The sequence below is a fragment of the Salvelinus alpinus genome, chromosome 18, assembly GCF_045679555.1.
Source record: "Salvelinus alpinus chromosome 18, SLU_Salpinus.1, whole genome shotgun sequence".
Classification (NCBI taxonomy): Eukaryota; Metazoa; Chordata; class Actinopteri; order Salmoniformes; family Salmonidae; genus Salvelinus; species Salvelinus alpinus.
Window position 1 is genome coordinate 14,139,821 of NC_092103.1, and position 22,921 is coordinate 14,162,741.

The window sequence follows — 22,921 nt, forward strand, 5'->3', positions numbered from 1 at the left end:
CCATGTTTAGACACAGAACACACCATGGACCCACTAACTCCTCTACAGCCCCCTCTGCCAAACCATCTCTCACACACGCACAGGCATACAGTGACGCACACACACACACACACACACACAGACTGCCAGACAAACACACACGCTTCCAAAATAACAAACTAAAAAAGACATGTGAAAGCACGTACACATACACACACATAGACACATGTACACAGGCGCGAACAAACACAGTCACACACACTCACAAGGTAACCAAGACAAATGGTTTCATAGCAGGCCAGCATCAGCCCCACCTGCTCTGTGTCTATCAGCTTGTGGGCTGTGTGGGATGTGTGTGTGTGTGTGTGTGTGTGTGTGTGTGTGTGCGTGTGTGTGTGTGTGTGTGTGTGCGAGGTTACAGCCACCAGCTTAACACACATCTCACTAAACTTTGATTCGGTTTGTATAAATCTCTGAAAATATATATCTCTGAAGAGACCATAACATATTCCCCATCTCACTCATTCTATCCCGGTTCCCACACTGTCAACCCCCATCTTCTCTCTATCCTGAGCCCACTGCTCTCAAGGGTGTCTGTTACATACATTAGACTGTGATCAAGACAAGAACCCTACCTTCACCCAAACATCCCCCTCCCTCAATACTTCCTCCAAAACCACAGGTGCAGCCTTAAGCCTCTCTTTCCCTCGCTCCAAACTTCACACACCCCTAAAAGTCCCCCCCCGGCCCACTGCCCTCTGTGGTTACCAGTCTCATGCAGTCCCACTGCTGGAGCAGAACATCTGTCCTGGGATCAGGTTCTGTTTGGGGAACATGATCCACATCCTGTCAGGAAGCAGCCTGGGACCTGCTACTGCTGCTGGGCTTCTGTATCCTGCTCTAGCCCCTGCTACACTTACAGTAGGCCTTCGTTCAATCACTGATGCCACAAGACTTTACCTAAACTGAATAATCACAAAGAAAATGCCATCCTATAACACCAAAGCAATTACACTGAAATAGCATCTCTGTAGGAAATGGTATTTCACAAGAGACTGCAATCAAAAGAGTTTTTCAACATATAGTCACTTATCACCTGTGTCTGTACTGTAGAAAAGAAAGGAGAAAAGCTAAACGTTATAGAGCGACATGTTGCCATGGTGTGTTCCTCCCATACAGTACAGTACGGAAGGTGGGATCCGGGACAAGGAGAGGGTGAGCTGACCTCATTTACATTGTTGAGTCTAGATGATGATAAAGCCAGTCGTTTTTCCCCCGCTTGTGGCCTTGCGGCATCTCCACACCACCTCGAGTGTTACATGTTATGTTTATCTGAAATGGATATCATGTTTAAGCGACGTCGAAGTGTGGCCGTGTCTTTCACTAACTGGCTTTCACTCCTATCCTGCGTGGCGCCAGAAGACTCAAGGACTTTCAGCAGCCATGTCACACATACGACGGAACGAAATAGGCCTAAATGCAACGAGTCGTAGAAGAGTCAATTGTGTAAGTTGCAACTTCACACTATGTGGTGTAACGCCTATTCAGAAAAGATGTACGCATTGTTACTGCATGAATGAAGTATGTCAATCTATTCTTTGGGAACTTTGCATCAGCCTAAACAACAGGTGGCGAATTAACCACGCTGTGAAGATTCATGAGTTACCTCCCATGTGTGTTATCCTCATTTAGAGAACCATGCCGGATCTGTCCCAGCAGCACCGGGGAGAGGGCTAGAAGAGAGAGAACAGACTGCGAGAGATGGAGCGATAGAGAAAGAGTGGACTGGGAGAGAGAGGGCCAGTCATAAAGCTAGCACACAACTCTGTCTCTCCGACCAACCAGAACCAAGTCTTCGTTCACTGTACCCACTAAAACAGCAGTTTGGGTTTGCAGGCTGAGCTTAAAACATGAGTGGGAAACGAGAAGCAGCTGGTCTCTTGTCCTCCCAGCTCGGCCGGCATGTCTCTCTGTCTATGTGAGCTTTCTCTGTGCTTCATGGGAGAACTGATGCCCACAGGATACACAAAGGTGAATCTGTGTGACTGCTGTAAGGTTTTCACTATGCTAAATCAGCGAGACAGACAGACTTCAGCTTAAAATAGTCCATTATGCTGCGAAGTCAAGTGATATACTGTGTAGATGTCTCCGTTGACATAAGTCTACCCTACTGATCATCAGCCAAAGTATTTTGAGACAAACCGTGAAAGCTGCCTTCAAATGGGCACTACAGCCTTTTGTGTCTGGCCTTGATCCTTTACAAACACTGCAGCCCCCAAATCTCAGCACTTTATCGGCCCACAGTGCATATCAAAATCAGAAGCATAGCAGGACCATTCTCTCCATGCCAGACGATCCTGGAACATTCCAAGGTGTTTAGTGGCTTACAGTATCTGCCATTCAAGGCCATCAATGCATCTGATTATTTTATGGTTGTTAATATGCTGTTCTGTAGGCACAATACATAGAGTGTATTTTGTCCTCCCGGACTCACAATCATTTAGAACTATAAGATAATAGGGTTAGTGCTATAACATGGAATGGCTTGGCTGGTTACCTATAATCACCATATGTTTTGATTCGCAGTTCGTTAGCAGCCAAATAGCATCTGGAATGAACACACCAAAATTATGCTTGATTTAGTTATCTTTCATATGAGGGGAAACCTAGTTCAAGTGAACAGAGAGAGAGGCAGTGATTTTACAGACTGTGGTTAAACCTTTGCCACCCCAAAATGGACAACATTTTCTGTTGGCCCATGGACTATAAGGAGGGCTTATAGTCCATGGGCCAACAGAAAATGTTGTCCATTTTGGGGTGGCAAAGGTTTGATGGCATTAAATTGATGTGATAACCTGATATGATACAACTTGATGTGATAACCTGATATGATACAACTTGATGTGATAACCTGATATGATACAACTTGATGTGATAACCTGATATGATACAACTTGATGTGATAACCTGATATGATACAACTTGATGTGATAACCTGATATGATACAACTTGATATGATAACCTGTCCAAAAAAGTATCTTTCTATGTTTTTCATACCTTTATATATCTTGTTGTATTGGAGTCTATGCAATAGAATGTTCACAGGCTGATGAAAGTAAGTTGAGACAAGTTGGATTGTTCACATGCTCATTAAAAATGACTATAATCGGGCAACCCGAGTGGCGCAGCGGTCTAAGGCACTGCATCGCAGTGCTTTAGGTGTCCCTACCGACCCTGGTTCGATACTAGGCTGTGTCACAACCGGCCGTGAACGGGAGTCCCATAGGGCGACGCACAATTGCCACAGCGTCGTCCGGGTTAGGGGAGGGTTTGGCCGGGGGGGCTTTACTTGGCTCATCGGGCTCTAGCGACTCCTTGTGGCGGGCCGGGCGCCTGCAGGCTGACTTTGGTCATCAGTTGAACAGTGTTTTCTCCGACACATTGGTGCAGCTGGCTTCCAGGTTAAGTGGGCGTTGTGAACCCGGGTCAGTAGTGATGCCTCAGACCGCTGCACCACTCGGGAGGCCTTTGTTTTTTTTATTTAACTGGACTGATGTCTCAGCAGAGGGAGGGCGTGTCGAAGTGAAGAAGATGGTTTCATTTGATTTCTAAAAGTCTTGAATAAAAAATAGCGCTGTAGGTCTGGTCATTGTCTCTGAATGTACTGAAACTGTCTTTAAGGACCAGGATTAAATCATTGTAATCAGTGATTGGTATAGAAGGAGACTGGAGGCCCTTCATGGCGAAATCACTGATATCAAATGGTCCAAAATCCTCTTCTATACACTGTACCTTGAAAAAATTGAACAGTGAGCTTTGTTTGGCCATTTTCCTTGTTTTTCCTAGTTAAGTTGACTAGTGAGTCTTAGCTAGCTAGCTAATGGTGAGTGGCCTACACAGTGTAGGATAGCTACTGTCTACTGCACATGGTATCAGTGCGAAGTGACACATGCCAGAACCCGCACATTATTATGAAATTAATAAACTGATTGTTGTTGGGGTTTTTTAAACTATTTTTTGTATATTTTTTTCCTGGTAAATAATCAAGCATAATTCCAATTCTATTACATAGGCCTAAATGAAATAAAATCTAGTGCTGTACATGAAATAAATGTAAGATGTCCTTGAGTGTCCTAAAAAGCATCTGGGGAAAAAAATATTATTTTTATTGTCAAAATAAATCCCTTTCGTTTTCTCACCCCGTCCCTACTGCTTGCTATAAATTATATCTGATTGTGTATGCATGTTTAGGCCAGTGCTTGAGTTGGACAGAAATAGGTGCCGGTACTCATTTTTGGTGCCGGTACCATTTATATTTAAATGCAGGAACTCCTCAATACTTTTTAGCTAATATTCTATAGAAGGTGCAGGGACTCAAGCAGAAGAACATTTGAGGTGCTGGTACTCAGTTCCGGTGAGTTCATGCCCAAATCAAGCACTGTGTTAGGTAAAAAGACATATAGAAAATACAGTACATTCGGAAAGTATTCAGACCCCTTGATCTTTTCCATATTCTGTTACCCTACACCCTTATTCTATAATTGAATAAATAAATACAAATCCTCATCAATCTATACACAATACCCCATAATGACAAAGCAAAGAGGTTTTTAGAAATGTTTTTACCTGTCAAAGGTCCCACAGTTGACAATTGACAATGCATGTCAGAGCAAAGACCAAGCCATGAGGTAGAAGGAATTGTCCATAGAGTTCCGAGACACAATTGTATTGAGGCACAAATCTGGGGAAGGGTAGCAAAACATTTTTGCAGCATTGAAGGTCCAAGAACACAGTGGCCTCCATCATTCTTGTATGGAAGAAGTGTGGAACCACCAAGACTCTTCCTAGAGCTGAGCAATCAGGGGAGAAGGGCCTTGGTCAGGGAGGTGACCAAGAGCTCGATGGTCACTTTGACAGAGCTCCAGAATTCCTCTGTGGAGATGGTAGAACCCTCCAGAAGGACAACCATCTCTGCAACACTCCACCAATCAGGCGGAAGCCACTCCTCAGTGAAAGGCACGACAGCCCGCTTGGAGTTTGCCAAAAGGTACCTAAAGGACTCTCAGACCATGAGAAACAATATTCTCTGGTCTGATTAAACCAAGATTGAGCTCTTTGGCCTGAATACCAAGCGTCACATCTGGAGGAAACCTGGCACCATCCCTACGGTGAAGCATGGTGGTAGCAGCATCCTGCTGTGGGGATGTTTTTCAGTGGCAGGGACTGGGAGACTAGACAGGATCGAGGGAATGATGAACGGAGCAAAGTACAGAGAGATCCTTAATGAAAACCTGCTCCAGAGCGCTCAGGACCTCAGACTGGGGCGAAGGTTCACCTTCCAACAGGACAACGAACCTAAGCACACAGCCAAGACAACGCATATGTTTTATACTGAATCTTATCAGATCTTCAACCAAAACCTAATATTAGATAAAGGGAACCTGAGTGAACAAATAACACAACAATTACAAACTTATTTCATTTATTTCATAAACAAAGTTATGCAACACCCAATGCCCTGTGTGAAAGAGTAATTGCCCCCTTACACTCAATAACTGGTTGTTCCACCTTCCTGTAGTTGTTGATCAGTCTCTCACGCTGCTGTGGATACATTTTGGCCCACTCGTCCATGCAGAACTATTTTAACTCAGCAAATGTTGTGGGTTTTCAAGCATGAACTGCTCATTTCAAGTCCTGCCACAACATCTCAATTGGGATTAGGTCTGGACTTCGACGAGGCCATTCCAAAACATCAATTTTGTTGCTTTTTAGCCATTTTCATGTAGACTTGATTGTGTATTTTTGGATCATTGTCTTGCTGCATGACCTTGCTGCGCTTCAAGCTTCAGCTCACAGACGGATGGCCTGACATTCTCCTGTAGAATTCTCTGATACAGAGCAGAATTCATGGTTCCTTCTATTAAGGCAAGTCGTCCAGGTCCTGAGGCAGAAAAGCATCCCCAAACCATCACACTACCACCACCATGCTTGACTGTTGGTATAAGGTTCTGTCATGACGTTGGGTTCTCACTGTGGAATGCATTCTTTGGTTTTCGCCATGAATAATTGGAGAGACCGTATCATTTTTTGGGGTCATTTGTAAACTCAGGTTCCCTTTATATAATATTAGGTTTTGGTTGAAGATCTAATAACATTCAGTGTAAAAATATGCAAAAATAGAGAAAATCTGAAAGTGGGAAAATACTTTTTCACAGCACTGTAAAAATGTTAGTACATTTACCCACCCTGTGTTCAAGAGCATGTTGTTTCAACCAATGGCGAGCACAACACAAAAGCCTTACACGATGTAAAATAGATTCTAAGCTACAACATATGCAAACATGGAACCTGAGTTAGTGAGCTTTTAAATAAATATTTGATGTTAAAGGTTATGATGTAATTTTTTTTACGATTTACATTTGACACTTTAGTAATTTATCTATAATAAAATAGTTTCACAAACCTGTTTGTAAGCTTATAAATTATATCAATCTCAACCGTTTATCTTTTCCAGTGATGAAGACATGGATGTCTCATGGTATGGTGGGGTACGCAAAATCAGTCAACTGTTGAATGTTTTGGCATTCAGGTCCAAAAATAATTTTCTGATCACTTCTGTTCAAATCGAAAGGGGTGCTGTCAAAAAGTGATTGAATTCAAATAAATTTACCCCAAAGACAAACTCAATGAACCAAGACAGTCACAGCTATTTTAGAGGTGAGGGGGGTGCGTGCGTGTGTATGTGTTCCTCTGGGAGTGGGAGATTAGTTTTACAGCTTGTCGCCCAACTGTGTTCTTAACAAGTGTGTGACAACTGAGCACTTCTGCACAGGTCAAACCTGTCTCAAAATCAAACACCGTGGAAAATGGAAAAACAACAGCAGTTATGGCTAAATAAAACAAAACCTTCTCATACAAAAGACACCAGCTATAGTATAATGGAAGTTAATGCATATGTAAACTAGGTTTGCTTAAAATGATTGACACTTGTTGCTCGGTGCAAACAAATGCAAACATCCATGATTAACTCCACATAATCAATCTCTTTCTCTCAGTTGAGAGCCTTTGAAACAGGGCAGATGATAAAGAGAGGAATCTTCCCCAGCCGAGCCTCCAGCCGTGGATCCCCTGCAGTACATCACAAAGCTTATGGGACACCATGACACTGTCGCCATTCATTGTAAATGACAACTGGCTGTCCATCTTAAAACAATTCAAAACATGAGCAGAGGGAGGGGGAGGGGGCAGGACGGGGGACGGGGCAGATGACTGCTCACATGTTAGACCCGGTGGAGATCATAATAGCTTTGCCCCATCATAAATACTGCTGGGCAAAAAATAGACCCACCACCAACCTCCCAGTGAGTCTCTGCTCCTCCTCACCCCAACAATACACGCAGTAAACCTGCCTGCAGTTTGTGAAACCATGCCTTTGCTCAAAGTGACTAAAACTACAGTACTCAGCCACTAGGCTAGGTAAGCATCACAAAAAGAGGATAAGTTATTAACAACCCAGGTAGATGAACAGAAGAAGATAGAGAATATATTGGTTTATCGGCGTGGTTTTCAGCTCAAAACCCACCTTTCACATGCCCAGAGCCTACTTTGGGTCCAGACCCATAGTTTAAGAAACCCTGCTCTAAGCATTAGATATACTATATAAAGTCTTGGCAGCACAAAAAATATGCATTTCGATATATCAGTTGTGAAAACCACCAGCAGACAATCAGATACAGTACTAAAAACAAATGAAATATAGACCATGCTGAAGTTTCTTCTAAATCAGTCCCAGAGTCCATCAACAGAGAAAGATGGACAGAGTCCCGTAGTACAGAGAGAGATATAGTCCAGTATTAAGCTACTCACCATTAGTCCCCGGGCTCAGTGAAGCCAGTCCAGTCACCAGCAGTACAGTCCTCCATGCCCATCCCCACGGCAACCACACCACCATCATCCTGATGTACTGTACAACCGCACGCACAATCCCTGAGACGCGAGCTGGCACCACGGCTGCACCCGGCGCTACACTGAGAAGGTGTGTGTGCGCGAGTGTGTGCCTCTACGTGAGTAAGTGCTAGTCCCCCTCTCTCTCTTCTCTGCGATCTCAGGAACTCCCCACCACACACAGCCACCCAGCAGCCTCCAGCGCTACACAGTGACAGCCTGAGAGAGAGAGAGAGAGAGAGAGAGAGAGAGAGAGAGAGAGAGAGAGAGAGAGAGATGGAGGAAAGGAGGGTGTTACTCAGTTGCTCTGCTGTTTGGTCAGCCTTTTCTCTGAACACCTCGTGGGGCGAACAACAAAAGAACAGCTGAGCCTGCCTGGACCCCACACACACACACACACACATATGAACACATACACTCACCTCTCAAAAAGGAAGACATTGGCAGGGCCACACACACACACACACACACACACACACACACACACACACACACACACACACACACACACACACACACACACACACACACACACACACACACACACACACACACACACACACACACACACACACACACACACACACACACACACAGAGAGAGAGAGGATGAGAGGGAAGTAAGATTGTTCCTCATAGATGTGCATTAGAGAAGTCTGGTCGCCAGAACTCATCCACGAGCATGATTCAAAGTAATGTGTTGTCGCTACTTCATCCACTGTGGGAAGTGCAGATGGATGAATCTCTACTCTGGTTGGTCCATATCCAGATTGACATACCATCATACTGTTCCTGTACCATACCGGGGTATACCGTATTACCAGCAGTGCACACAAGGGGCGCTATATCTTTCCAAGCAAAAAAAACATTTAAAAAAAACAATAACATTTATGCACAAAACAAATTTAGGCAGCAGGGATCTTGATTTTGGAATTGAACGCTATACCGCCCAAGCCTAATCTCTACAAATCTCTGCGGTTTAGGACAGTAATTGCCCTCCTGTTTGTGTGACAGCTCATCACAGACCAGTTACAGAGCAGAATGCAAAGTGTGAAAGAAACACACGAGGCCGGCCAGACACACACACACACACACACATTCATACATACATACACACTCACTTACTCACAAAAGCTCTTCACACGTCAGGTGATTACCGCCCACACCTCCGGGCAGCAACACGCCTCCTCTCTCTCACTAATCCACCCGAACACACACAAAACCTCCCAATTTGGCCAAATTCCATCAGGCAGCACAAGACTTTCTGTGGGTTACAACCTTAAGAGGATTAGCCCAGCTATTACCAAGATTACATCACGTTTGCTAGAGTGCCCCTCAAAACAGTTAGCGGTGATGTGATGGTGCAACAGGACAGAATGCCATACGATGCCATTCTAAAGCGTGATTTGGTGGAGGGTGCGTGTTTACCCAAAAGAGAAAAGAAATGAATGGCCCAAATGGTGGGTTGTGTGGTCTCCCAAATAAAGACAATAACAACGGCCAATGAGTGGTTAAAGGAAAATCAACAATGTGAAAGTGGAAACAAACAACCAACCAAATGGGATCCTGTTCTTCCACACCTGTTGACCCTCCATAAGGACCATCACCCTGAATCCACTTCTCTCCCAGCCAGGATAGGAGACAGTACAAGAGGCCAGTAGACAGGGCCTGTAGTCTGGGGCTCTTTCCCTGGAAGGCTGTATGTCTGTCTGTCACTCCTGATTTGCACCGTGCTCTGGATTAAATGTGATAAGTCTACCTTCCCTGGAGCATGAGTGCATGGGGAGAGATGTGAACGGGTCAGCGCACCTCACACACCCCCTCAGAGCTGCATCAAACGCCCAGCATGGTTTCCCCCTGTCCTGCTCAAGCAGCCGCGAAGACCCAGAGAGATGGGGGGGGGGGGCGCAGCTGGTGGGGATGGTTGGTGGGGGTCTGGTCAGGCAGATAAAGGGGTTGTGGAAGTGGGGGGTGGGCTAGCAGGGGGGGATTTTGAAATGTGGTTAAATTAACCCTTTCTATCCTTCCCGCCTTTCACTAAGCCAAAAGTCACCTTGATTCCTCCTTTGAGCTCCGAACCGCAGATCTACTTTTCAAGTCTTGTTACATACAGCCCCGTCTGTTGCTAAGGTTTCCTCAGCATGAGGAAGGCCTCAGCATGATTCAGTTCGGTTGACAGCTAGCCGAAGTCGGCTAGGCGAACCGAATGAGTGTAAAAACTGTTTGTCCATTTGGCACGCCGTAGCCAGTATACACTTCCTCAAAATAGTCCAAATTAATCTAAGATAGCTCAAGAAATATGACATTAATTTTGACATTTTTGCTGAGGAGATACATTTTACATCTAACTAAGATGTTTGGTGCAATATATTTTTAAAAAATGGGCATGAAAATGAGTCTTCTCTCGTTGAAAGACAGCAAAGACTTTATTGAAGAATCCCTACAGTTGACCAATCACGGACGAAGGGGCGTAGACTTCGGCTCCCGAATATCGGCTGGCCTCATGAAAAAAATGTGTGTCCCTGAAAGGCCAAAAAAACCCTCAACAAAGTCCAACACGATCAAAGTCAAACTCTTCCAAACCGTTTCAGCTGGTGGGGCCCGAAGCAGACGTCTTAAGAAGAACAATCTGTCAGCACCTTGACGGTTTCAGAAAACCACACTATTATTAGCTGTGTTTGTTTGGACATGCAAAGCACCTGCATACAACAGCATGACTCATTTGGCTGGTACTTGGTTTCTTTGTTGGTTATCACTACCACCCACAAATATGTTCTTTGAGAACACTTGTAAAAAAAAAAAATATTATTAGCAGTAATGTGGCATGAAAATAAGCCAAGCTACTCGAAATTTGAAGGAAAACGTTGAGGCAAAACACCTTTCATCATACTGCAAGAGGAATGGTGAAGAATAACCACAGAAACCTCACCACTAAGACGTGAAACGAAAAGCTGTGACAACAACACAGATGATGGAATTACAATGGGCCAGCGAAGGTATGCCTGTCATGAGCAATGTTCCGTCGACGGCCACGCTGACCCCGGGCTCCGTGAGGAATGGAGAGAGCGCAGCGGTTAAACCTGATGTCAGAGAATCTTGGCTAGAGGGCCATTTATTACCGTGGCAACAAAGCTGCCTGGAGCAGGGAGCCCAATCAGGGTGCAGGGATAGAGAGGAGCGTGACATCACGTTCATCCCTGGGCCAGACAGTGAGACGTACTTCCTCCCTCTGTGGAGCGCTCATCAACTTCATCCTCATTTCACATTGAGAACACTGACATCTTCCTTATCGTGAGCCAGCTCCCACCTCCCTCTCTCACACAGACTCCTGGTTTCTCTATAGAGATATTAGCCATTAACTAACTATCTTGTCAGTAAGCTGGCAGGCAAAATTAGGACAATTAAATGTGGCAGCCAGGTTTGTGGAATACGTTTGTTACACAGCAAACCAATACTGTTAAATTGTTGTTTAAAACGTATCCACCTGCTTTGGCAATTCAACACAATAGTCATGACAGAAGCAGCAGTGTCAGTGTATGGCCCAACACTATAAATCACTACGTGTGAATCCCATTTGAATGTGAACCCTCCATGCACATACTCAGCGGTTCGGTTCCTTGGAGAGTCCAGAGGAACTGCTGCTTTCTCTCTAGCCCACAGCTCTCCTCTAGCAGAGTCTCATCCAGAATGAGAAGAAAGAAAGAGCCTTATGAATATGCAAGAGCCACACAATGGGACAGCTCAGAGATTCTGCTCCGATTCCAGCTTTGAAGTCCCGAAGAATGCTGAGTGAGAAGAAAGAGAAGAAAAACTTTATTCAGGAAAAGTAAAAGACTGTCACAGCAAGGCTCTCGCTCTCTCTGTGGGGGCTCTCTCTCCCTGTGAGGGAGGGAAGACATGGGGAGCTGCTGAAAGCACAGGCTCACAATCATTTCTATTGCTGCAGATGAGAATGGATAAGGCTCCTCCACAAACCCATTTAACAAGATAACAATGTTAGCTGGACTTAATTCTGAGATTCTGCCTTTGCCCATTATGAAAGATAAACACAATTGAGTTGAAAACACAAAGGGAATGAGAAACAAGGTCTTAGTATACAGAAGGACAGCAGAGTTTCTCCAGTTGTCATTTCTGAAAATAAACCTGAAAGCCACCAATGTCAAATACAATTCAAGAAACTGGTTTTGGGAAGGCAATTATGCTAAATGTAAACTACTATGTCCTGTATCAGTTAGAAGAGACATCTACGTGCAAATGTTCACAATGCAAGTCAATAATGACAGAGTGATTCATTTATGAGCCAAAGCTCAAAATATGAAGATCTCTCTGTTCTAAATGAAGGTAGTACCTGGTGTATGATCTGCGTGTCAGTTTATTGCATAATTGCGTCAAGATGTCCATGCAGATGCATAATTTATAAGTAAGTGGAATGTGTAGTGGGCGTTGACACGACTGACAGACAGGGGCCCAGGCCCAAACTGTTCCTGTGAGCTGAATGCCTGCAGTCCTACACTAAGCTGTATAAACGTCATGATGTTGATTGGTGCTCATAAACATCTCACCTGCACACACAATGATCCTGGCCAGGCAAAGTTCCCTCTTCCCTCACTACACAAAGCTTATGTTACTGCATGCTTCCAATACACTGAGAAAAAAAACAAGGCTATTATTTCACAACTGAATAAGCATTCATTAAAGGTGTTCAAAGCTAGAGGATGTAGGACGTCATTTCAGACACTTTTCAACAATTCAAGAAGGCACAAGGTAAACCCCGGTATTAAGATAATGGCGTAACTGCTAATGGAGTTATGTGTGTCATGGGTCCTCAAATGGTATGGAATGGGTTACACAGCCCCACCAAAAGAAAGCCACGAGACTTGGAGGAACAAATTGCAGTTTTTCTTTGTATTCATCCGTGTAATTGCTCTGTGTCTAAAACAATGACTTAAATAATTACAGTTTGGTCAGCATTTATAAAACATGAATCATACACTATGTTGGGTGAGGAGACAGATTTCCTCTGCAGCCCAGGGGAAGAGGCTGGGCGAGACACTACAGTGAGTCATGCTCTCATAGGGTTTCTGTAGACAGTAGTGTAAGATGGCGATCCTCCCTGCAGCTGTAAAACACCTTGGCCCTAGTCTACTGTGAATTATGACATGACTACGTCTCAGGCTACTTTTACTACACAGACACATAGTGTATTACTTAAATATTCCTGATTGGTTAACACTAGAAGCGCCATAGGCCAACGGCCACTGACGTTTGATTTGATAAATAAAATAAATCAACCCCCAAAAAAGCTTTGTCCTGCTGCTTCCCTAACTTTTCCTAAATGTAAAGTACAAACATTGCTAATTTGTCCAAATTTTTAAACCACAGAAAAGTATTTAGAGCCTTTTTACCTATTCCTAACTTAACCCACCAAGACAATGTGCTGTAGGATGTTGGTACCCAGCCAGGCGCTAATGCGTCTCTCTCTCCTCATTGAATGAATGACAAATGGATGGATGGGCGATAATTGTGCACCTTACTTCACAATTTAATTTAAATTAGGCCTAACTGAATGATAAAGAGGGTGAAGAGGTTGATTCCATTTAGAAAGACAATAGTGTAATGATGAGTTTGTGTTATGCCTATTTATCAGCGTTGGAGCTCATGTTAATAATTTGACCGCGCGCCTTGTGAGTTGATACCATTCTCTTTTACATTTTACTTTGTAAAAAGAAGCTGTTACGGGACTGTTTTATTTACTGTAACTCTATTACTAATCAAATGTATTGTAAGGGAAATGAAAACATGCTGTGTTGCAGTAGGCCTTTAGGATAATGCAAAGGGAAACAAAAAATGTAAGTCAGTCTGCGCAGCTGGCCCACCTAAACAATATCACACATAATAAGATCAGTTGTCAAATTGTACAAGAAGAGATGGGTGCATCTTGTAATTGAAAAATGCAGGGAAAGGAGCATCACTTTATCAAATCCTCTTTCAGAGTCACATTCAGGTAAAACTTTTTGATTGTATATAGTATCAGAAAGATCTTATTCTGCAGTTTCTATGACACTTACCTTGTCAAATAAATCTCAAAATTCAAGAGATAGAGCTTTATATCAAATTTTCACTTTTTACAAGAATATCTGCGCTGTCCATGAATTCAGCACATGACCACTTGCGGGGAAGCATTGCTCTGCCTACTAAGAAAAAGACTAGTAACATAATAAACTTAAAATATGCTATTCTGTTTTCTTTTAAATACACTTTCTTATTTCCATAACGAAATTATAATGGACTTCTTTGTGATGGACTTGAACTAGTGGCTTTTCATTTTTTACTTATAGCCTAGACCAGGTATTCTCAAATGACAGGAATTGTGAAAAACTGAGATAAATTGCATTTAGCTAAGGTGTATGTAAACTTCCGACTTCAACTGTATATACAGTGGGGAGAACAAGTATTTGATACACTGCCGATTTTGCAGGTTTTCCTACTTACAAAGCATGTAGAGGTCTGTCATTTTTATCATAGGTACACTTCAACTGTGAGAGACGGAATCTAAAACAAAAATCCAGAAAATCACATTGTATGATTTTTAAGTAATTAATTTGCATTTTATTGCATGACATAAGTATTTGATCACCTACCAACCAGTAAGAATTCCGGCTCTCACAGACCTGTTAGTTTTTCTTTAAGAAGCCCTCCTGTTCTCCACTCATTACCTGTATTAACTGCACCTGTTTGAACTCGTTACCTGTATAAAAGACACCTGTCCACACACTCAATCAAACAGACTCCAACCTCTCCACAATGGCCAAGACCAGAGAGCTGTGTAAGGACATCAGGGATAAATTGTAGACCTGTACAAGGCTGGGATGGGCTACAGGACAATAGCCAAGCAGCTTGGTGAGAAGGCAACAACTGTTGGCACAATTATTCGAAAATGGAAGAAGTTCAAGATGACGGTCAATCACCCTCGGTCTGGGGCTCCATGCAAGATCTCACCTCGTGGGGCATCAATGATCATGAGGAATGTGAGGGATCAGCCCAGAACTACACGGCAGGACCTGGTCAATGACCTGAAGAGAGCTGGGACCACAGTCTCAAAGAAAACCATTAGTAACACACTACGCCGTCATGGATTAAAATCCTGCAGCGCACGCAAGGTCCCCCTGCTCAAGCCAGCGCATGTCCAGGCCCATCTGAAGTTTGCCAATGACCATCTGGATGATACAGAGGAGGAATGGGAGAAGGTCATGTGGTCTGATGAGACAAAAATAGAGCTTTTTGCTCTAAACTCCACTCGCCGTGTTTGGAGGAATAGAAGGATGAGTACAACCCCAAGAACACCATCCCAACCGTGAAGCATGGAGGTGGAAACATCATTCTTTGGGGATGCTTTTCTGCAAAGGGGACAGGACGACTGCACCGTATTGAGGGGAGGATGGATGGGGCCATGTATCGCGAGATCTTGACCAACAACCTCCTTCCCTCAGTAAGAGCATTGAAGATGGGTCGTGGCTGGGTCTTCCAGCATGACAACGACCCGAAACACACAGCCAGGGCAACTAAGGAGTGGCTCCGTAAGAAGCATCTCAAGGTCCTGGAGTGGCCTAGCCAGTCTCCAGACCTGAACCCAATAGAAAATCTTTGGAGGGAGCCGAAAGTCCGTATTGCCCAGCGACAGCCCCGAAACCTGAAGGATCTGGAGAAGGTCTGTATGGAGGAGTGGGCCAAAATCCCTGCTGCAGTGTGTGCAAACCTGGTCAAGAACTACAGGAAACGTATGATCTCTGTAATTGCAAACTAAGGTTTCTGTACCAAATATTCAGTTCTGCTTTTCTGATGTATCAAATACTTATGTCATGCAATAAAATGCAAATTAATTACTTAAAAATCATACAATGTGATTTTCTGGATTTTTGTTTTAGATTCCTTCTCTCACAGTTGAAGTGTACCTATGATAAAAATTACAGACCTCTACATGCTTTGTAAGTAGGAAAACCTGCAAAATTGTCAGTGTATCAAATACTTGTTCTCCCCACTGTATATTTGAAGTATAAATATATATATATATATTTGAAGTATAAATATATATATATATATATATATATATATATATATATATATACACACAGTTGAAGTCGGAAGTTATATATATATATATATATATATACACTGCTCAAAAAAATAAAGGGAACACTTAAACAACACAATGTAACTCCAAGTCAATCACACTTCTGTTAAATCAAAGAAGCAACACTGATTGACAATAAATTTCACATGCTGTTGTGCAAATGGAATAGACAAAAGGTGGAAATTATAGGCAATTAGCATGACACCCCCAATAAAGGAGTGATTCTGCAGGTGGTGACCACAGACCACTTCTCAGTTCCTATGCTTCCTGGCTGATGTTTTGGTCACTTTTGAATGCTGGCGGTGCTCTCACTCTATGGTAGCATGAGACGGAGTCTACAACCCACACAAGTGGCTCAGGTAGTGCAGCTCATCCAGGGTGGCACATCAATGCGAGCTGTGGCAAGAAGGTTTGCTGTGTCTGTCAGCGTAGTGTCCAGAGCATGGAGGCGCTACCAGGAGACAGGCCAGTACATCAGGAGACGTGGAGGAGGCCGTAGGAGGGCAACAACCCAGCAGCAGGACCGCTACCTCCGCCTTTGAGCAGGAGGAGCACTGACAGAGCCCTGCAAAATGACCTCCAGCAGGCCACAAATGTGCATGTGTCTGCTCAAACGGTCAGAAACAGACTCCATGAGGGTGGTATGAGGGCCCGACGTCCACAGGTGGGGGTTGTGCTTACAGCCCAACACCGTGCAGGACGTTTGGCATTTGCCAGAGAACACCAAGATTGGCAAATTCGCCACTGGCGCCCTGTGCTCTTCACAGATGAAAGGAGGTTCACACTCTGCACATGAGCACATGTGACAGACGTGACAGAGTCTGGAGACGCCGTGGAGAACGTTCTGCTGCCTGCAACATCCTCCAGCATGACCGGTTTGGCGGTGGGTCAGTCATGGTGTGGGGTGGCATTTCTTTGGGGGGCCGCACAGCCCTCCATGTGCTCGCCAGAGGTAGCCTGACTGCCATTAGGTACCGGGATGAGATCCTCAGAGCCCTTGTGAGACCATATGCTGACACATGCACATTTGTCTAAAACAAAAATCCAGAAAATCACATTGTATCATTTTTAAGTAATTAATTTGCATTTTATCGCATGACATAAGTATTTGATACATCAGAAAAGCAGAACTTAATATTTGGTACAGAAACCTTTGTTTGCAATTACAGAGATCATACGTTTCCTGTAGTTCTTGACCAGGTTTGCACACACTGCAGCAGGGATTTTGGCCCACTCCTCCATACAGACCTTCTCCAGATCCTTCAGGTTTCGGGGCTGTCGCTGGGCAATACGGACTTTCAGCTCCCTCCAAAGATTTTCTATTGGGTTCAGATCTGGAGACTGGCTAGGCCACTCCAGGACCTTGAGATGCTTCTTACGGAGCCACTCCTTAGTTCCCCTGGCTGTGTGTTTCGGGTCGTTGTCATGCTGGAAGACCCAGCCACGACCCATCTTCAATGCTCTTACTGAGGGAAGGAGGTTGTTGGCCAAGATCTCGCGATACATGGCCCCATCCATCCTCCCCTCAATACGGTGCAGTCGTCCTGTCCCCTTTGCAGAAAAGCATCCCCAAAGAATGATGTTTCCACCTCCATGCTTCACGGTTGGGATGGTGTTCTTGGGGTTGTACTCATCCTTCTTCTTCCTCCAAACACGGCGAGTGGAGTTTAGACCAAAAAGCTATATTTTTGTCTCATCAGACCACATGACCTTCTCCCATTCCTCCTCTGTATCATCCAGATGGTCATTGGCAAACTTCAGACGGGCCTGGACATGCGCTGGCTTGAGCAGGGGGACCTTGCGTGCGCTGCAGGATTTTAATCCATGACGGCGTAGTGTGTTACTAATGGTTTTCTTTGAGACTGTGGTCCCAGCTCTCTTCAGGTCATTGACCAGGTCCTGCCGTGTAGTTCTGGGCAGATCCCTCACCTTCCTCATGATCATTGATGCCCCACGAGGTGAGATCTTGCATGGAGCCCCAGACCGAGGGTGATTGACCATCATCTTGAACTTCTTCCATTTTATAATAATTGCGCCAACAGTTGTTACCTTCTCACCAAGCTGCTTGCCTATTGTCCTGTAGCCCATCCCAGCCTTGTGCAGGTCTACAATTTTAGCCCTGATGTCCTTACACAGCTCTCTGGTCTTGGCCATTGTGGAGAGGTTGGAGTCTGTTTGATTGAGTGTGTGGACAGGTGTCTTTTATACAGGTAACGAGTTCAAACAGGTGCAGTTAATACAGGTAATGAGTGGAGAACAGGAAGACTTCTTAAAGAAAAACTATGTCTGTGAGAGCCGGAATTCTTACTGGTTGGTAGGTGATCAAATACTTATGTCATGCAATAAAATGCAAATTAATTACTTAAAAATCATACAATGTGATTTTCTGGATTTTTGTTTTAGATTCTGTCTCTCACGGTTGAAGTGTACCTATGATAAAAATTACAGACCTCTACATGCTTTGTAAGTAAGAAAACCTGCAAAATCGGGAGTGTATCAAATACTTGTTCTCCCCACTGTATATATATTTTTTTATTTTACTTTTTTTTCTCTTCACATTTTCAAACAGTCTATTTATATTTTCCAACGGGGCTATACATTTGGGTGAGTTTTTTGTGTGCAAATGAACTCAAGCTTACAGACAATGTCAAATGTGATATAGCAAAGCACCTGGTGATTTGGGTGCGCAATTACGCAGGTACTTTCCCGAAACGGATGACACAAACAATTGGATTCATCATCCCTTTCATGCCCTGCCTCCAGTCCACTTACCGATATCTGAACAAGAGAGCCTTATCGAAATTGCAACAAGCGGTTCTAGGAAAATATGATTTAATCAGAAGCCACTGCCAGATTTCTGGATTGTGCTGCGCTCAGAGTATCCTGCCTCGGCAAATTGTGCTGTTAAGACACTGATGCCCTTTGCAACCACGTACCTATGTGAGAGTGGATTCTCGGCCCTCATTAACATGAAAACTAAATACAGGCACAGACTGTGTGTGGAAAATGATTTAAGATTGAGACTCTCTCCAATACAACCCAACATTGCAGATTTATGTGCATCCTTTCAAGCACACCCTTCTCATTAGAATGGTAAAATAAAGAGCAAAATTATTGATTATTATTATATTATTATTTGTGCCCTGGTCCTATAAGAGCTCTTTATCACTTCCCACGAGACGGGTTGTGACAAAAACTCACACTCATTCTTATGTTTAACCTCTCTTGGGTAGGGGGCAGTATTTTGACGTCCGGATGAAAAACGTGCCCAAAGTAAACTGCCTGTTACTCAGGCCCAGAAGCTAGGATATGCATATAATTCAGCCTACCACTACTTTCAATGGCTTTTACTTTTATTATAAGGCCAAGTCCTCCCAGATTGCAGTTCCTAGGGCTTCCACTAGATGTCAACAGTCTTTAGAAAGAGTTTCAGGCTGTTTTTTGGAAAAATTAGCCAGAAATTGTAGTTTTTCTAGGTGGCTCCCATTTTGGCTGTAGTGTTTCCAAGCGCGTGGAAGAGAGCGCGTTCATTGGTATTTTTCTCCGGTTAAGACAATAACGATTCTCTGTCTTAAATTGTATCGTTTATTTCCGTATTAGGGTACCTAAGGTTTGATTATAAACGTTGTTTGACTTGTTTGGAAAAGTTTATCAGTAACGTTTGGGATTCATTTTGTATGCATTTTGATGGAGGGAAACTGGGTGGATTATTGACTGAAGCGGTTGAATGTTTGAAGGGGTACGGGACTATAAAAAGTTTGGGAAGCACTGGCCTAGAGTAACAAACTAAAACAAATCTATTATGTTCTTTGAAATAATAGTTTTTGAGTATTCTAATGTTACCTAACACCTTTATAAACACAACTAAATTATTATTGTAAGGAAAGGTTCTGAATACTTATATAAATATGTATTTCTGTTTTTTCTTTTTATTACATTTGCATTTTTATTTTATTTTTTACGTTTTTGCTTTGTCATTTATGGGGTAGTGTGTGTAGATTGCTTTTTTTCTCCATTATAGAATGGTGTAACGTAACAAAATGTGGAAAAAGTCAAGGGGTCTGGATACTTTCTGAAGGCACTGTATATTTTTACATGGATATATTAAAAAAAGATGTATTTATGCAATGTTTGCTGCACCTTGCAGGTTGATATGCATCTGATGCATATGCTAAAGGGAACGCACGCCAACGTTTTCTAGCGGGCACTTATATGATGTAAGGCAGACACATCCACAGAAAATATAAATGGCCTGTGTAAGGCTTTCTTTCTTGAAAAAAAGCAGTGTTAGGGTGCATTTTTACACTGTACCTTGTATATTCTAAATGAAGTGTCTTAAGTGTTTCACAGTAAATCCCTGAAATACGTGTATGTAAGAGAAACGTATTTTTCCATAATTTGCTTTCCCTTTGTTTATTGGTCCATTTGTTCAAGAGGAATGTGTTTGCTGTTCCCAGACGGAGGGAAGGATGGAAGGAAGAGCGAGAGAATAGCAGAAGGTAGAAATGGGAAGTTATTTCACATCAGGCTGATAGTAGTGAGATTCCAGTCCCTGCAAACACTGACTCAGGACATTCCTCAGAACGAGCTGTCAACCAGCCTCGTCTCAATCATGAACTGTTGCTTTCTGTCAGGCCCTGGAGCATAGTCCAGTGTCTGTTGTGGCTGAACTGAACAGTATGTCACACACAGAAAGTGACTTCTTTACAATTTGACACAGCAAGAACTCAAAATCAAAAAAAAGATTGCGATGTCAAATTATCTCAGCGCTCTCGAATGACCTCTACAATGTCAAATTATTTCTATATAGTGGATATTTCTATATAGTGGATACTGAACTGAAAAAACAATACAAACAATAGGTGCAAAAAGCCGTAAGCCATTCAGAGAAACAAACATGGCCCCGATCTCAATCTATGCTTGCTACAACACTGACCGCCAATGAAAGGCTGTTATTCTAGTGCAGTACGGGGCCTATTCACTGCACCTACTTAACAGTGCACCTGAAACACACCTGCTCCTCACGTTTCAACCATGGGCACCGTGGTTATAAAACAACCACACAACCCTGGAGATGGATTGAATCTAAGTGTAAAAAGTTTCACCGTTTGGCCTCTCACTGCAGAGAAGGTGCCCCATAGAAAGAAAGGGTTCTTGTGATTTTCCATGGCCAACGCAGGCCACCCCAGGCACTGGCCAAGAACAGCACAAATCTCTCTCTCTCCCTCCATTTGTCTCTCTTTCCCTCTCTCCGTCAGTGTGTTCTGCTCACAGAGCCCGGTCTTGCCTGCCTGTATCCTGGGTCTTTCCAATGAGAGGTCCACCTTGTTTGTGTCAGCAGCAGGCTTGCCAGTGTCATACCTCAGTTTCCTCTCTCTAGCCACGCTCATATTCAATCAATGAACACCTGATCATTTCCCCCTGGCGGCTTCGCACATCAAGCCAGTAAGAGTGAGTGACATCTCTGAAAGTCATGGGTAATGAAAACTGAGAGACATATGGTATGGTCAAATAAATCTGGAGCATTCTGAGGGGGACCAGTACACATTTACAGAGCTGCCTTACAAGAGAGTGATAGCGCTGAATAGCAGTTCTATTATATCTGCTTTACACATGCAGAACGTTCACAAAAAAGTTGATTAAAAGTCACATTTGCTCATCACTAAGAAAGCAAGAAATATCTAATAGCCACAGTGTTCACCATTAATCAAGATATTGAATGTGAACCTTTGCTCATATGAGCAGTGCTAATGGTTTCTGCCATGCACTGTGCAGGTTGGAGGTGCCATACTATAGCCTAGCTGTCAGTTCACACTAACCCTTTCATTAAACACTGAAACAGACTGAAACTCAGTGGGACAGAAGAGCTGTTGTTCCACATGCTTGTAAAACAATATTGCAGAAAAAAAGAATCATTGCAGCACTTAAGCAATCAACACTCCCTGTACACCCAACCCCAGCTCTAAAACCTGCCACAGAAAACTTGGCTGGAGCAAATGAATACTGTACAGGACAGACTGGAGCACCAGGAATACTGTACAGGACAGGCTGGAGCACATGAATACTGTACAGGACAGACTGGAGCACCAGGAATACTGTACAGGACAGGCTGGAGCACCAGGAATACTGTACAGGACAGACTGGAGCACCAGGAATACGGTACAAGACAGACTGGAGCACCAGGAATACTGTACAGGACAGACTGGAGCACCAGGAATACTGTACAGGACAGACTGGGGCACCAGGAATACTGTACAGGACAGGCTGGAGCACCAGGAATACTGTACAAGACAGGCTGGAGCACATGAATACTGTACAGGACAGACTGGAGCACCAGGAATACTGTACAGGACAGGCTGGAGCACCAGGAAAACTGTACAAGACAGGCTGGAGCACCAGGAATACTGTACAGGACAGACTGGAGCACCAGGAATACGGTACAAGACAGACTGGAGCACCAGGAATACTGTACAGGACAGACTGGAGCACCAGGAATACTGTACAGGACAGACTGGAGCACCAGGAATACTGTACAGGACAGACTGGAGCACCAGGAATACTGTACAAGACAGGCTGGAGCACCAGGAATACTGTACAGGACAGGCTGGAGCACCAGGAATACTGTACAGGACAGGCTGGAGCACCAGGAATACTGTACAGGACAGGCTGGAGCACCAGGAAAACTGTACAAGACAGGCTGGAGCACCAGGAATACTGTACAGGACAGACTGGAGCACCAGGAATACGGTACAAGACAGACTGGAGCACCAGGAATACTGTACAGGACAGACTGGAGCACCAGGAATACTGTACAGGACAGGCTGGAGCACCAGGAATACTGTACAGGACAGGCTGGAGCACCAGGAA

General features: G+C 43.8%; 1 protein-coding gene across 2 annotated transcripts in view; it reads right to left on the reverse strand.

The window, feature by feature from the left end:
* Nucleotides 1-22,921, reverse strand: part of LOC139543841 (bone morphogenetic protein receptor type-1B-like) — a 114,030-nt gene that overhangs the window by 25,589 nt on the left and 65,520 nt on the right. The window contains exon 4 of one of the 2 annotated variants that reach the window (XM_071350313.1): nucleotides 7,847-8,143. The exons of the other annotated variant lie outside the window; for it this stretch is intronic. Coding sequence (XP_071206414.1) covers nucleotides 7,847-7,934 — 88 coding nt within the window. The 5' untranslated portion in view covers nucleotides 7,935-8,143. The remainder of the gene's footprint in view (nucleotides 1-7,846; nucleotides 8,144-22,921) is intronic. 2 annotated transcript variants of the gene reach the window in all.